This window comes from Dama dama, chromosome 18 (genome assembly GCF_033118175.1).
Source record: "Dama dama isolate Ldn47 chromosome 18, ASM3311817v1, whole genome shotgun sequence".
Lineage (NCBI taxonomy): Eukaryota > Metazoa > Chordata > Mammalia > Artiodactyla > Cervidae > Dama > Dama dama.
The window spans coordinates 38,295,807-38,313,073 of NC_083698.1; the positions used below are offsets into that span (position 1 = coordinate 38,295,807).

Genomic DNA, 17,267 nt, shown 5'->3' on the forward strand with positions numbered 1-17,267 from the left:
ATCCTCCTTCACTTCCAATTTCAACTGAATTCAGGGTGTAATTGATAGGAAGTAAATTCACCTCAACACATGGAAGACTCTCAAACTATTTACTTTTTCTGAAAGGTAACCATTGTTTTCCCATTGTTTAAGGCATCTAGGTAGACAGTAAGGATTCCTTTGTCAACATCATAAGACATCTTGAGATTCCTTTAGAATTGTTATATAAATTTGAGTTTGTTTACACACTTTAGCTGAAAATCCAACTTCTCCAACCCCCACCTCATTGCTTCTCCAAGTAAATGAATTATATCTAATCCACTCCATTTTTATCCCTTAGAGAATGAAGGTTTTAGCCTCCAAAAATAAGATATGTATCTTATCACCTATCAGAGCAGGACTGGGACTCAGGATTCTATATTATGTTTGTTTTTACATTCCACAATGAATACCCTTAAAAGAAGGATCTCCCTGATGGCTCAGAGGGTAAAGCATCTACCTGCAATGCGGGAGACCGGGGTTCGATTCCTGGGTTGGGAAGATCCCCTGGAGAAGGAAATGGCAACCCACTCTAGTATTCTTGCCTGGAAAATCCCATGGATAGAGGAGCCTGGTAGGCTACAGTCCATGGGGTCACAAAGAGTCGGACACGACTGAGCGACTTCACTCACCCTTAAAGGTAAAAACATACACCCCCCCCCCCCCACCACCACCGCCCTGCCAAACAAGCAAAAAAAATTAAGCAAAACCTTTGATGAGATAGATCTCAAATATCACCTATTTTCTCTTATCACATGTATTCAGTTCTCTCAGGGTATGATTTTTAATCAGTTATGGTTTGGTGGTTTAGTTGCTAAGTCATGTCCAGCTCTTAAGACCTCATGGACTGTAGCCCGCCAGGCTCCTCTGTCCATGGGATTTCCCAGGCAAGAATACTAGAGTGAGTTGCCATTTCCTTTTCCAGGGGATCTTCCCAACTCAGGGATTGAACCCAGGTCTCCTGCACTGCAGGCGGACTCTGGCACTGCAGTTGTCATTCTTTAACAACTGAGCTATGACAGAAGTTTAATCAGTTATACTTAGATTATATTAGGTCATACGTGAGTTCTAGATTTTCAGAGTACACGTTTTTTGGAATAAGATATTCAGATATCTTATATCAGGCTTTTGATAGTGATATAAGAAGTATAAGACTGGAAAAAAATTTTTTTTACTATTTCTAAAAGTAAGATTTTTTTCTGTAACAATGAAAACCAAGATTTCTTTGACCGAGTTGTGGATAGTCATAGACATATGTCTGAAGACAGGAGATGGGGATAATTACTAGGATGGAATAGTACCATGGTGCTCTACAGCTTATATATTATGTTACAGCAGCAGGCATCACCCCCCCCCCAACTATTGTTACTTCATTATATTTGAGCATGAGTTGCTGATATAGAAATAAATTAATGCATGGAGAGGAAAGAAATTACATAATTATAGACTACGTAAAACTATGAATTAGAAATCTTTACAAATATGAAGTTTTGTGATAATACTTGATTATTGTCTATAACTAGTTGTAATTATCCTTGAAAAATAAACATTTATATAATAAGTGATACAACAGGACTTAATTCTGTTCCCATATGGGCTCTATAAATGTCCTAATACTTGGCTAAGGTTAGTGTTTTTAGCACTTCAATCTATAATTTTGATAGGGGGAAAATGTACACAAATATCTAGGAGTTACCCAGTTTCCAGGATTTTGTCATCGTGGACAAACCATTTCACTTGCCTGGTGTCACTTTGATTTTTAAATTTACAAAATGAAACGTTCTGGCTAATTATTTCCCCCTACATCTGATGGATCTTAGATTCTATTCAAAATGTGTTAAACTGTTAAGGCGTGTAGATAAAGGTATTTTTTATTCAGTCTTAGTACTGGAGAAAATATAAGAATGAAACTACTGCATAAATACACTCTTAAGACCTGGAAAACGTTTGAATAGAAATCCTAAGCAGGTATTTTACTTACATAGAAGTTTAATGCTGTGGTTAGCAAAACTGACTATGTACTGCAATCACCCAGAATATTTGTAAAACTCATTGCCAGGCTCAAACCAAGGGTCTCTGATTCACTTGATCTAAGGTGGGGCCTGAGAATTTGCATTTCTGCCTAGTTCCGAGGTCACACTGATGTTGCTGGTCCAGGAGCCATACTTTGAGAACTACTCATATACCTATACTTTTCAATTTTAAGATTTTAAAATACTCATTTTAAAAATTTTGTTAGATTTTTTTCTATTTAGATGCATATTTCAGAGTTTTTGAAACATATATGCCACAAGTGTAAAACATGTGTGACTTGTTAAATGTCGGGTAGTTAACTGATGCTGGTAATAATAAAACCTGTTTTTTAATAATCATTAAATCATTAGATTAGGGTTTTGTGTAGGCAGAAACAAAATATTTCCATATATATTAATGGTAAGAAAATAATAAGTACATTTCAATACAATGACATTTGTCAAGTGGAAGCTTTTTCAGAAATACATGTATTCAAGGAAAGAGTGCCACGTATTTTGGGGACTCACCTGTACGTGTAAGGACCTCTTTGCTTAACTTTAATTTTGGTGCTATTAACTGCCACTTCATCTGGATTCTGCACATCAAATATCCAAAACTGTCTGTAAACATCTGTGCCTGTTTTAACCCAATTTTTAAAGGCAATCGTGCCTTCTTCAAGGACAACTTCCTATGAGAAAGAAAATAAGTTTGGATTATTTTTTTGTAGCCAATATGGGAACCTGTTGGGAGTTTAAAAATTAGTTAGCCTGTGAAAGACCAAGCTTAAGTATCCTGCTCATGAAAACCATTGCAACCTGCCACATGCTTGCAACAGAAATGTTTTCAACACATTATGGTTAGCAATCTCTTTCAGTCAGCAAGGAAAATCAGTGTGTAATATTGCAAACATGTCTGGTGATTGTAAAGCCAACCACTGGCAAGCTTTAGAGTGACCCTATTTCAATATTGCAACAATTTGTAACAGAGTTTATTAAGCAAGTTTAACTAAAGCATTTCAAAAAAGTTCTTATCAGGTTGAATATTAAATTTCTTATGTACCCTCAATGAGTTAGACTGAAGAGGCAAAAGGGAAAAACAGAAAAAATCTAGTGGAATTAGAAGTTTTCTCATTTTCTTCAGAAGTTGGATACTTTGGGGGAAAATCAGTTAACATTTGTTAAGAGAAACACAACTTTGATTTCTCCCATTCAAAACCCTGATCATTGAGGCTTTCCTCTCAGTACATTTGCAGAAACCTAGGTATCTATTAGTATGGATACCTAAGTATCTATTAATAGTTTACGAGCTGAGACAGAATAGTGACCAAATCCTTTAAGGTCAATTTTATTATCTGTAAAGTGAGGGAGTTATCATAGATGCTCTCCCAGGTTCCTTCCAAGGCTTTTACTCTCTGAGCAAGAAGCCTATGGAGCTCTTGTAGCTAATGGAGACAATGGTGACTTTGTGGCAGGCAGTGTTTCCAATTAACTACCTTGGAAGGAATACATACTCAGGTGGAAAGCTCCAGCTTACCCTTTACTGCTAAAGGAAGAGGAAGGAAAGCATTTCACAGAAAATAAGGCTGAAACCCACAAGAACAATCTCACCTGTTTGTTTAGTTCACCAGGAAGCATCAATTCATAGAACGATGGTTCAGAAAAGGACAGTGAACATTATTAGCACATTTTCTAGGAGAGCATGCTGACACTCTGAGAAACCAGGTTCCTGGCTCAAGGGTCACTGAGGCAAATGCCTAGTGGCAGAATCACAATGAAGATGCTAATCTCTGACCCTTAGGCTAGTCCTCTTTTACACCCTGGTATATTTTTTGTTCCCGTCACCTCTGCATTTAGTTGGTAGAAGTCAAAGTGAATTAGCAATCTTCAAGACACTTGACTTATTGCTTAATGGAGAGAAAAAGGGAATTCCTTAGAGAACAGGGCATCAACTGAAATGCCATTACAAAATCCTGCGCTGTCACAAGCCTTTTACACTGGGTACGTGGCAACTATTAAAGCAGTGTGAGACCTTAGTACTTTTAACAAGCAGTTGTCCTTGAAGAGTGTTTTATTACTCCCAAAAAGTCTTAATTCCATAGCAAACCCAAATCAAGACAAAATTATGTATAGATAAGTATTATGGCTATTCTAAATGCAAAGGTGTTTACTGTGAAGGATGAGGGTTTTGAAACTGAAATCTACATGGAAGCTGCACGCTATGTTCATTGACCCATTTCAAGAGAAATTATGAGAAGAGAACACACATGAACATATACACATGCACATTATTCCTTTCACACTGTAGAATCTTAAGGACTAGTATAATATCAATTGTTTATCATTACCTCTCAAAACACATATTTTATTTTAATAATGTACTTGGTGGGACAGAAATCTCCCTGACTCTATTGCTTGTGCATTTTATATAAAGAAATTGTAACTGTATCATGTCTTTCTTCTAAGGGCCATGAGTTACTTTGTCTTATTTGTCAATCTGGAGATAATTTTTTAAATGCAGAAGTTGAAACACAAAGAGTTGAAATGAGTGCACTGAATTTCTGGCTTTAGAGTTAGGGTCATGTAATGCCATCCACTTTTTTTTTTAGTAGTAGAATTGGGTCCTAGAAAAACAGATGTCTGATTCAATGTTACACAATAATTTGGTAGTAGATAATGGTGAATCTGGCATTTCATGCCAATCTTGTGTGGTTTTTATAAAACCACAATTTGTACAGAGACAGAGAAAAATATTGAATCAGTCAGAATAGGAATGAATTTCTTCTGATACTAAGACTACCTAGGTACTATAAATTTGTATAGACCTCTTTATCAAGACTAAATATATCATAACCTCTTCTTAAAAAGGAGTTCAAGTTCTTATATTCTTTGTGAATTTAAAAGGCCTTGATTTTAAATTGACTTTGGACTGTCTGGTCTATTTTGTGGATCTTTCAGTAAATTTGAAATACAAAGGTGAAATTCTATGTAAAAAAAAAATAATAATATAATTGAAGATCCTCTCCCTTGGCTGATACATACATCAGTATCTATCCCTGACTTTAAGCATTCAGACTATTTAGCCCTGGATTTCAGCTTGTTGACTCTAGTGTGGCATGGTCTTCAGCTGAGTTGAAAGCCATTTACTTTGAAAGTTCTGTTTTGCTACATTAATTTGAAGGCAGATGTCTGGGACTGTTATACCCTCTATCTAGTCCTGTGGTCACTTGATTATTGCTGTTATGGGAAAGCAGTACTCATCCACATGATGGGCAACTTTAGTCTAACTATGTTCCTGTGAATGAACTATATAGAATACATATACAGAAAATAATATTGTCCCATTTCTCAAAGTTCTTATAGAGTACTGAAAGATGGAATCACATAAAGCAGATTTCCTTACCCTACTACCAACCTGACTAAGTATAATGGCTTCTTTACTCAAAGCCTAGAGTGAAAAGTGAAAGTGTTAATTGCTCAGTCATGTCCGACTCTTTGTGACTGGATGGATTGTAGCCCATCAGGATCTTTTGTCCATGGAATTCTCCAGGGAAGAATATAAGAGCGGGTCGCTGTTCCCTTCTCCAGGGGATCTTCCTGATATAGGGGTCGAACCTGGGTCTCATGTGTTGCAGGCAGATTCTTTACTGTTTGAGCCTCCTGGGAAGCCCAGAGTGAAGTGGTTAACAGTGAAACAGATGCTATGAGTTTGATTCCCAGTTTGATCATATGCTAACCATTTAAACTTGGGCAGGTTATTTGATTTCTTGTACCTCAGCTTCCTTATTTGTAAAACAGGGATAATAATAATATTAGATATAATATGAGGTTGAACTATATGATATTAATATTTCTGAAAGTCAGTATAGGTGGAATATGGTATAATTATATTAATTATTTCATTCATAGCATTCCTGTCTGAACCAGTCATGTGGCAATCACTCATATAAAATCCTGTGATGCTTCTGCTATTTAATTATTTCTATATTTATTCTCCATCCACTGAAATCAAAACTTCCCTAAAAAAGCAGAAACATACTGAAAAGAGTCTTCATCTTCTTCACTTACTACCCCAATTTGTTCTGTTTAGAACCAGTTACAAGAAGTCTTCCTATGATCAAAACATTTTCTCCTATGTGTTTACATGCTAGAGAAAGAGAAAGGGAGGATTAGAATATTGGTGCCATATGACCCAGCAATCCCACTGCTGGGCATACACACCGAGGAAACCAGATCTGAAAGAGACACGTGCACCCCAATGTTCATCACAGCTTTGTTTATAATAGCCAGGACATGGAAGCAACCTAGATGCCCATCAGCAGACGAATGGATAAGAAAGCTGTGGTACATATACACCATGGAATATTACTCAGCCATTAAAAAGAACTCATTTGAATCAGCCCTAATGAGATGGATGAAACTGGAGCCCATTATACAGAGTGAAGTAAGCCAGACAGATAAAGACCAATACAGTATACTAACGCATACATATGGAATTTAAAAAGATGGTAACGATAACCCTATATGCAAAACAGAAAAAGAGACACAAATGTACAGAACAGACTTTTGGACTCTGTGGGAGAAGGTGAGGGTGGGATATTCTAAGAGAATAGCATTGAAACAAGTATATTATCAAGGGTGAAACAGATCACCAGCCCAGGTTGGATGCATGAGACAAGTGCTCAGGGCTGGTGCACTGGGAAGACCCAGAGGGATGGGATGGGGAGGGAGGTGGGAGGGGGGATCAGGATGGGGAACACATGTAAATCCATGGCTGATTCATGTCAGTGTATGGCAAAAACCACTACAATATTGTAAAGTAATTAGCCTCCAACTAATAAAAATAAATGGAAAATAAATAAAAATCAAATTAAAAAACAAAACAAAACAAACAAAAAAAGAATATTGGTGCTAGTTGTGCTAACAGTCAAAAAGTGCTTTTGGTCTCAGGTTATTATCAAGTCATCAGTTAAACCTCAGAATAACAATTGGTGGAATTGATTAGATATAATATGTTTCAGAAACTCAAGAAATCAGCCTCCAAGTATTTATGTAAGAACCTAAAATGGGAGAATTTTTATTTGGCATGAAAAGTATACTATGTTGATATTAAAGTGGGCTGGAGGAAGAAAATTACACATGCTGACCTGCTGTTTCTTAAAACACTTTTAAGTGATTTTATTATTGGAGTTAATTGCAGATTAATGTTTAATCCATGTTTTACTATTTAAGTTTAGAATTTATTTTAGATTATTTCATGTTCTCATGTTATTATTAAATTTTAAGCAAATTCTACTATCTTTAACAACCTATATACATCTGGCACTTTTTTGAGCTTTTAGATACTATAATAAGGTAAATATTATTTTATCATATCTAGAAATAGTCTAAGCATACATCATGAAATTAATATATATGTGTATAAAGTTTGCTATCAAATATTGACTGTTGCTTTGAAATTATAGTCATTTTATAAGTCAAAATTATAATCATTTATGTTTATTTTATATGGAAGCATTTTTTTGGCTACAAGAAAGATCATTCTTTTTAAGAATGGGGAAAGGAAATGGTGTAATTGAATGATGGTATGATTGAACATTAGTCTTTTAACTGAAAAAGATATCTTGATATTCCATGGTTAATATCATAGGTGAATTCAAACTATTTAAAATTGCCTGTTATATAATATTCAGCAATATTAATCAAGTGATACTTTATAGTGTCAGGTGATAAATTATCCTTTGTGAGTGGTGCCAGAACTTTGACCTTTTTCTGAAGTCCTTTGATAATTTCTGCTTTCCACATTAGTGGCAGCTCATGCCATTGACTTTTAGTCTATCTAGCAAGATTGCATAAATCTGCTGGTCCCACTCAATTCTACTAGGAATCATGATCTGAAACACTGATATAAAAGCATTCAGCTATAATGCATAAAACCCTACATAATGCATAATTACCTATAATGCATAAAAACCCTACAAAATTTCCTTTGGAAATAGTGAGTAAAGAAATATAATGGTAAAATGTATCGACTGTTTTATGCCATTTCAGATACTGGTATCAGGTGTCATCTTTGAGAACCAGAAAGTATCAGAGTTCCAACTCTAGAGAACAAGATAAGATGGTTTTCTTATCTTTTTAAATTAAGCACTTTAATTTTTTTATGGTGCTTATATATAGGTAATAACTTTGCCAACTTGCTGTTAGTCCATTAAATAATGCAAGTTACATGCAATGAGTTTTAATTGTAGAGATAAACTGACTGGTAGTACAACATATATATATATATATATATATAAATATTTGTAAAATAGCAGTATTAACCTAAGTGCTCTTGAGGCAGGGGCGAGACACTTGGCTGTCTGTGCTTACACATAATTCAAAGATTTGACCTCTATATGTATGCCAAACAGATACATGTGCTAACCTCATATTTAAAATAATTTTGTAAACTAAATTTAAAAGAAACAGTTTTATTTAAATAAAGAAAAAGTCCCAACATCTTTACATAATTAAAATAAGCAAGGTCAACACAGCTATATGAAAATCTGAGAGCAAAAGCAGGCTGTCTTAAATATACTACACAGCTCCTGACCATTGAAGGGCTTCTGATGATGTCTTGAAAAATGAAAGTGAAGTCGTTTAGTCGTGTCTGACTCTTTGCAACCCATGGCCTGTAACCTATCAAGCTCCTCTGACCATGGGATTTTCCAGGCAAGAGTACTGGAATGGGTTGCCATTTCCTTCTCCAGGGGATCTTCCTGACTCAGGGATTGAACCCAAGTCTCCTGCATTGCAGGCAGATGCTTTATCATCTGAGCCACTTGATCTTAACCAAAAGGCTGGGAAGTGATGTCTTAGAGATGATGTCTTAGTCTGTGAATATTGAGCTGGGTTACAGCGTGACCCAAAGATTGCAGGTAACCCTCATTTCAGAAATAAGAAGGGAAAGCATTCTGTTTCTTTATTTTATCCCACTTTATTACTCGGCACTACTGAAAATACAATTTTAAAGTTATTAGTGACTGTGTTCTAACTATTTCCTTAATTTTCATCTGCCTGAGATAATTTTACTTTTTCCCTAAAAATTGGCTTCATAATAACTTCTAAAAAAATTACAGTGTATGTTTTTCATTGCTTCATATAAAATAATTTTTCTGTTTTCTGTTGTCTTCCTACTTACCTCTGAATGCACAAATCCCGTAGTAATTTCTCTGCTCTTTTGTCTCTATACTAAAACTCTCCTTAAACATATCTATTGTTTGGTTTTATCTGTATTCTCTATAATAATGAACAAATCTCTGAACCTTCCCTTTGAAATATCACTGATGTTCTTTTCAATCACATATAAAACCTCTGTGCTTTACTCTTCCAAGGTATATATGTTTCTGTCAAGAACAAACTGGACATCTTGTAGTGTGAAATTTTTACTCCTCTCTCCCCCTATTTAGTTAGTTCTTCTATCCATTGCATTCCATCACCCATCAGTTCTACATACTCCATCACACTAGACCAGAGAGCCTTTTGTTATGTGCAAACTGTGCAAAGATCTGTTTAAAAGTGAGTGTTAAATTCTCCTTGAAAGTGGTCATGTCCTACATAACATTTCCTGTATTTGGTCTCCTCACTTTCCAACGCTTTCTGCTGTAGACTTAGAGAGTGCAAAATGTATAAATCATCTCATCTCTGCCTTCAGATTGCCTCGGTTTAGAAACTAACTCCTATTCCTTTTGGCTAGGTGAGTTGTCAGGTTGATTTAAGGTCTTGTGATGGTAGTACCTTCTCATCGATATTTGTGAAGATTAAATGAATTAGTATATATGAAGCTCTTAGTAGGACTAAAAAATGCTTTATTTATTTAGTATATAATATAATATATTAGTATGTGTGGCATATAACTTACTAGTATACAGTATATTTGATACCAGTCTCTAAATGCAGATTTTGTTATATCTAACAACTACAGGTAAATATACACTGCTATTGCCTGTCATGTCATTAAATAGTCTTCTGCCTGATGCTCAAAAGTTTCCTAAATTTTACCCCATGTTATTATCTTTTTAATCATCTCTGCTGTTATTTCTTTATTTTGACACATTTTTAGAATATTTTTCTCAAAAAAAAAAAAATTTTTCCTTCTGTCATCACAGTATTTAGTTGCATTTCCACGACTTTTTTCCCATGGCATTAAGCAGTTCCTTGACACTTTTATTGGAACTCTCTTTGGACTTTCAAAATTTTGTACTTCAAAATCCAACTCAAGTCTCACCTTCTTCCTGAAGTTACTGAATACTCTGCGAAAGTTCTCTTTCTAAATAGTGTATGCTTTAGAATTCAATTACAGAGTTTCACAAGTCTCTGTAGCTTTTTTTACAATATGCTTTTTCCCAATTAAAATTTATATTTCTTGAGATAAATATTTATTCTCTCTTAGCCACTATACAAATTTTTGATGTCTGAAAACTCTTATTTCCTCAAGATTAGCCATATGAACTTAGAGATAAATATTAAACAATTAAAATAGATGTTAGTGCCTCTCATGATGTCTAACAGAGACTCTCTATAATATTGTAGAATAAGAAGAAGAAACAATAGATGATCATTGTTCTCTACTGATTATCAAGTATGACAGAAAATCTTAGTCTAAGATGCTGTGCACCGAAAGATTATTTTCGCTTTTCTCTTCTGAAGATTAAAAAAAAATTATAGTCTGTGTGTCAAAATTTATCCTGTTCTCACTCCACAGATACAGAAGGGAAGTGAGTTTACAGAGCAGAAAGGATATAGGACCATAGCAGTTCTCTCTAACACGTTAGACACTCCACACCTCACCATCTCCTGTCTGTCTCTATTGAACTATATTAAAATAATATCAAGAAAAGTGGGAAATTCCAAGGAAGGAGATGGTATTTAATGTATAATATTTCCAGTTAAATGCATGAGGTTAAAATTTTTGCTGTCAGTTAGCAAGAGAAAAGATAGAAACGCTTGTGTGATTATTAAGCAAATATAGCATACAAGTATAGAAACTGTACCAAAAATGTCCTATTTCATAGTCTGTTGTACTAAGACAATAGCTATAATAGTAAAACCAGAAAAAAATTTTAATTTACAGACTAAGCATTTAGCTGAACAAAAAACCAAAAAAGCTTTGGAAAATAGTAACTTCTTGTCCTGGGTAACTAGATTTGAAATTAAATCTTCATATTAAGTCAGGCAGTGCTTTAGTGAAAAATAATTGTAATTATTTACTCCTAGTAAGAGTAGGATGTCAAACATGGGTGAATGGATGAGACAGATAAAGGTCTTGACAGAAACAGAAACTCCAGTATGAGTTGGTAGTCTAGCCCATTTATGATTCAGTTCTTGTTGATCTCCTCTCTGCATTCTGCTTACTGCCGTGTAGACCACTGGCATCTGAACCAGGATGACAGCTGAGGCTAGCACTCAGATATGTTTATTTGGCCAGCATTATATTTTAAAAATAAACATACATGCCTCTGAGCAGGGCACACACTTTTAACTTCACAGTAGTCGTTGTCTTGTTTTTATATTGTTCTTGGTAGCTTTTCTTTAAGGCTTGTCTCCAAACCCTGAAGTCATTTGAATTTGCTATCCCTGGTTTAGGACTTCAGCAGATGTATTTCTCCTTATTCTAGTCTTTCTTTTCTTTATCAATTAAAGTTGGTGAGTATAAAGCTGAATTAGAAGGAACTAGGATGAGAGACAGATTCTAGTTTGTTGTAGAAGCCTATATATTAAGTCACTTTATTTTTAGTTAAATCTATAGTGAACTTGTTTGTATACACACATATATATATGCACACACACATACGTATATGTATATACTGGGATATGTTCTGCATAACATTTCTGAAAGTATTTTCTAAAAGTCCCTTATCAACCTTCATTAGTAGGAAATGTTTATAAAAATCATATATTATTAATATTACACACATATAGAACAGTTTACCAAACAAAAATAAATTTTACCAATTTTACCAAATATTCCTAAATCAATATTAAACACAATTTTAAGTTATACTTATTAAACATAGTTTTAAGTTATATATGATTTTACTTTAATCAGCTGTAACCAAAGTGCAACACTTTTATAAATGTACCCTCACAAAATAACACTCATTTCTCATTCAAAAGCATATGAAAAGCCTATCAGCATACCCTTTTTACATAATTAAATGGAATTATTTCTACTTACCTGCATACTTAGAATAGTTTTTATCAGAAATTAAATATTTAGACTTAAGATGACAGTGCATTCATATAGACTACACATCATACTTTGATTATTTCTCTATCATGTAGAGTTTCAGTTGTTCAAAATCACCTTTGTGTTAGACACATAATTGCCAGTTATAATGAAATATAAAACAGGAACCCTAAGCCAAAAATAAGTCAAGATAGACTGAATCAGGATGAAAAGAAATGTTCTTGATACCACTTGTACCTTTTTAATTGTCTTCTGAATAAGCATGTCTCCAACTGGCATTAGAATCCCCCCGAACACAGCCAGGACTGCACCAATGACCGCACCGGCAATGAGCCCACAGTTTCGACTGCAGCCCATGTTTCTTGTTCAAGGAAAACACTGAACTGCAGCACCTGCTTCCTTCAAACTCCCGGGTCTGATGAAGGTGGTTGCCAAGAGGTCTGGTTCTATCATTAGGAGGAGATCATAAAACAGAAGCATAAATATCAGTACAAAAAGATCAAAGTACAAGGAAAACATGCAACTGAAACAAATCATCTTGCCAGTTATAGACAGATTATTTTTTTAATAAAACTTTCTAGGTCTTGTAATTTTTTTTTAATGTGACCTACCTACCAGTGGTAGAAATAAATATCATCACATAGAGCATTTCCTCAAAATTCTCTTTAAATTTTTTTTTTCCCTGTGGATGATTAACATACTGAAATCTTATCTATGGAGAGTATGTTTACGTACTCTTGCCCTCTGCCTACCTTCTGTCAGCCGGGGACACTTATGGACATTTTTGCCCTCTATGTGGCTTTTCCACCTAAGCACAGCCATTTGCGCAATACTACCTGGGGGACAACAGACTGGTTCCAAAATGGAAAAGGAGTACGTCAAGGCTGTATATTGTCATCCTGCTTATTTAACTTCTATGCAGAGTACATCATGAGAAACGCAGGGCTGGAAGAAGCACAAACTGGAATCAAGATTGCTAGGAGAAATACCAATAACCTCAGATATGCGGATGACACCACCCTTATGGCAGAAAATGAAAAGAACTAAAGAGCCTTTTGATGATGAAAGAGGAGAGTGAAAAAGTTGGCTTAAAGCTCAACATTCAGAAAACTAAGATCATGGCATCCGGTCTCATCACTTCATGGCAAATAGATAGGGAAACAGTGGAAAGAGTGGCTGACTTTATTTTTTGAGCTCCAAAATCACTGCGGATGGTGACTGCAGCCATGAAATTAAAAGATCCTTACTTCTTGGAAGGAAAGTTATGACCAACCTAGACAGCATATTAAAAAGCAGAGACAGAATTGATGCTTTTGAACTGTGGTGTTGGAGAAGATTCTTGAGAGTCCCTTGGACTGCAAGGAGATCCAACCAGTCCATCCTAAAGGAGATCAGTCCTGGGTGTTCATTGGAAGGACTGATTCTGAAACTGAAACTCCAATACTTTGGCCACCTAATGTGAAGAGCTGACTCATTGGAAAAGACCCTGATGCTGGGAAAGATTGAGGGCGGGAGGAGAAGGGGATGACAGAGGATGACATGGTTGGATGGTATCACTGATTGAATGGACATGAGTTTGGGTGGACTCCAGGAGTTGGTGATGGACAGGGACGCCTGGTGTTCATGGGATCACAAAGAGCTGGGCACAACTGAGTGACTGAACTGAGCTGAACCTGATGTTCTCCTGCAGATTGAATGTGGGTTGATGGGTCTATTCCATCTAAATGCTAAACAAGAATGGTAACAGATGTTTTCTTTACCTTTTTCACAATTAGAAAGATATAGTTTTTACAGGAAATGATCTGATGAGTCTTAGAAGGAGTCAGTTCTTCTAATCAGTGGTAACCTATCTATTAAAACAAAAAACCACGAGTAAATTAGGGAAATACATTGTCAGAAAATTAACACTACACTACTCTCTAATACCACCAAAATTATAATCACTGTTAAAAGAAAATTCCTTTTTCATGGATATTGAGTTCATGCTTGAATTCTTTTGTATCAACTGTGTTGAAAACGTCAAAATATTTTACAGAATATTTTCTTTTTAATAACTGATTTTTATATCATCTAAAGGTGAACAGAACTTGAAGAAAATATGTAAGGTAGAGTATATCTAGATTCTGTAATAGGTATTGCTTTCTTACTAGCCTCAAATATGTATATTTTAACATATTTAAGAGCAATAGTTTTCCTTTTGCTGTAGGGAGCTGATTCATAGGGCTTCCCTGGTGACTCAGTGGTAAAGAATCTGGCTGCCAATACAGGAGATGTGGGTTGGATCCCTGGGTTGAGAAGATCCCCTGGAGAAGCAAATGGCAATCCACTCCAGTCATTTTGTCTGGGAAATCCCATGGACAGAGGAGCCTAGTGGGCTATAGTACATGAGGTCACAAAAGAATCAGACATGACTTAGAGCCTAAACAACAATAATAAACTGATTCATAACAATTCTGTTAAAATCAATTAGATTGTGTCAATATGTATTTCACTCAGTCTTATCTTTGGAAGAAAATTCTTAGCGTAATAAGTAGATCCTATTGTAACAAGACTTTATTATTCAAATACCTAAAACATACTATTCGAGCAGTTTTGATTTCAGTAAGAAATCTATACTAGGGTTGACCTGACATTGATAAACAGATTGTGCTTTGTAGCTTGTAAACAAATATTCCCTACTTCAGAATGCCCTTGCCCAAGGAAAGCAAAAATTGCAACAGGTTGGAGGGACACACGGTATTTTTGTCAGTCTTGTAAGGATAATAGTAAAAATCATACTTCGTTATGGTTTCAGATTTTTCCTCATAGCTTGGTTGTGGTTGCAGTACCATTCTGATGGTTTTAGTTTTATTAGTATTTCTCCCCACTTGAGTAAGCATTTAATTTTTTAAAAGTGTTAATTGCTTAGCTAAGGAAATGTTAAGAATAGTGTTAAGAAAATAAAGGAATAAGACTTTCCCTCAAAATGGAAAAAGGCAAATCTTACAAACTTTTTTCATTCTTCAGGATTTCCATTCAATTATACTAAATACCTAGGATGATCCACTGTAAATCAGGGTGAACAAACTGATTCACACTGAGGTCCTGGTGGCTAAGAAGCTTGAATAGTCATTAATGTCACATGTTTTTTCCCAATGTAAACAAAACACACAAGCCTAAACAAGTGATTTATTTTTCCTGTGGAATTTTATGTCTCTGAGCAAGTTGAGTTGTTTAGTTGCTAAGTCATTAGTGACTCTTAGCAACCCATGGACTGCAGCATGCCAGGCTCCTCTGTCCTCCACTATCTCCTGGAGTTTGCTCAGATTCACATGCACTGAATCCATGATGCTGTCGAACTATCTCAACCTCTGCTACCCCTTTCTCCAATTGCTTTCAGTCTTTCATAGCATCAGGTCTTTTCCAATGAGTTGGCTCTTCACATCAGGAGGCCAAAGTTTTGGACCTTCAACCTGTCCTTCCAATGAATATTCAGGGTTGATTTCCTTTGGGGTTGACTGGTTTGATCTCCTTGTAGTCCAAGGGACTCTCAAGAGTCTTCTCTAGCACCCCAGTTTGAAAGCATCAATTTGTTGGCATTAAGCCTTGTTTATGGTCCAACCCTCACATCTGTACATGACCGCTGTAAAAACCATAGCTTTGGCTATACGGACCTTTGTAGGAAAAGTGATGCCTCTGCTTTTCAGTACACTAAGTTTGGCATAGCTTTCCTTCCCTTTTTAATTGCTTGGGGTAGAACCCGCCTGCCAGTGCAGGAGATGCAAGAGACACAGGTTCGATCCCTGGGTCAGGAAGGTCTCCTGGAAAAGGGAATGGCCACCCACTCCAGTATTCTAGACTGGAGAATTCCATGGACAGAGAAGCCTGGCGGGCCACAGTCCATAGGGTCACATTGGTCATGACTGAAACAATTTTATACAGAGGATGAAGAATTAACATGCTCCCTTCTGTGGCTTTGGGTAGGATTGTCATAATACAGTGGAATAAATTATTTAAACTTGATAATAATTACTAGATATTCACAAGTAGAATCTCTTTTCTACTTGTGAATATCATTTGAGTGTGCTGTACTGTAAGTGATCATATTCAGGAGAACTTATCAAGTACTATTTTATTGAATGCCCATCTTATAGACCATTCCCCAATGCTTATCTGTAAGTTGTATTTGAGGTAGAAATCAAAATACAGGGATCCAAACTGCTGTAATTGAGGGTGGGAGACCCGAGATGAAACCAAAGTGTGACTGGCCACTCTATGCCAGATGACCATGGGCAAGCTATTTAATTGCTCTGTTCCTCAATTTCTTTTAGTGTAAAGTAAGATTATAAGATGAGATCCCCATTTTTCCATTTAAACAGCTAAACTGGTTCTTCACTCAAATCCTTACATGGAAGACCAAGCCAAGTGACTTAGATTACAGCATTTGTGGGTTCACTGAAACCCTGATTCCTAACTTGGTCTCCTGTGTCCCACCTAGCACTATCTTGTCCCATGTTTAGGATGCTTGAGGAGCATCTCTATAGAAACCTGTGGATTGCAATTCATTAAAAATTCATGGCAGGAAATCTCGAGGGTCAAATTCTAGTTTCGTTTATGTAACATCAGGAATACAACTCAAATCATCTCTTTTGAAAAGATATTTTCTATATAAATGCCACATTCAATATTAATGTCCTTTGCAGTTCTGTCAGATGGAATATAAAATGATTTTAAAATTACAAATCTTATATTTCTGAAATGGATATAAGTGTGTATTATTTGTCTGTTCACAGATTCTGTGCCATCACCTAGTTGAGAATCTGTCTGACCTTTCCCAGAATCATTATCCTTTATTCAGGCAGTCCCGTGGATGATAGTGAAGAGTCCCAAGGGGCAAAACGTCCCAAAAAATCTGCTGGATGACCCAATGTGTTCTTCTGTGCCTTCTTCTCTAAACATGAAAGCTCATTATTATGCCATTCAGGGACCCTGCGCCCAGAGATGTCTAGTTACGGGCAGACCTGGGTACT

The 17,267-nt window shown here is 35.8% G+C and overlaps 1 protein-coding gene across 3 annotated transcripts in view; it reads right to left on the bottom strand.

Moving 5' to 3' along the window:
* LOC133072176 (platelet glycoprotein 4) overlaps positions 1 to 17,267 on the bottom strand; it is a 56,324-nt gene that overhangs the window by 25,959 nt on the left and 13,098 nt on the right. For 2 of the 3 annotated variants that reach the window (XM_061165150.1, XM_061165149.1), the window contains exons 2-4: positions 14,019 to 14,108; positions 12,496 to 12,704; positions 2,559 to 2,719 (exon numbers count right to left, since the gene is read on the bottom strand). In XM_061165150.1, the coding sequence (XP_061021133.1) occupies positions 2,559 to 2,719; positions 12,496 to 12,615 (281 nt within the window). In that variant the 5' untranslated portion in view covers positions 12,616 to 12,704; positions 14,019 to 14,108. The remainder of the gene's footprint in view (positions 1 to 2,558; positions 2,720 to 12,495; positions 12,705 to 14,018; positions 14,109 to 17,267) is intronic. The other variant, XM_061165151.1, reaches the window with a different exon arrangement.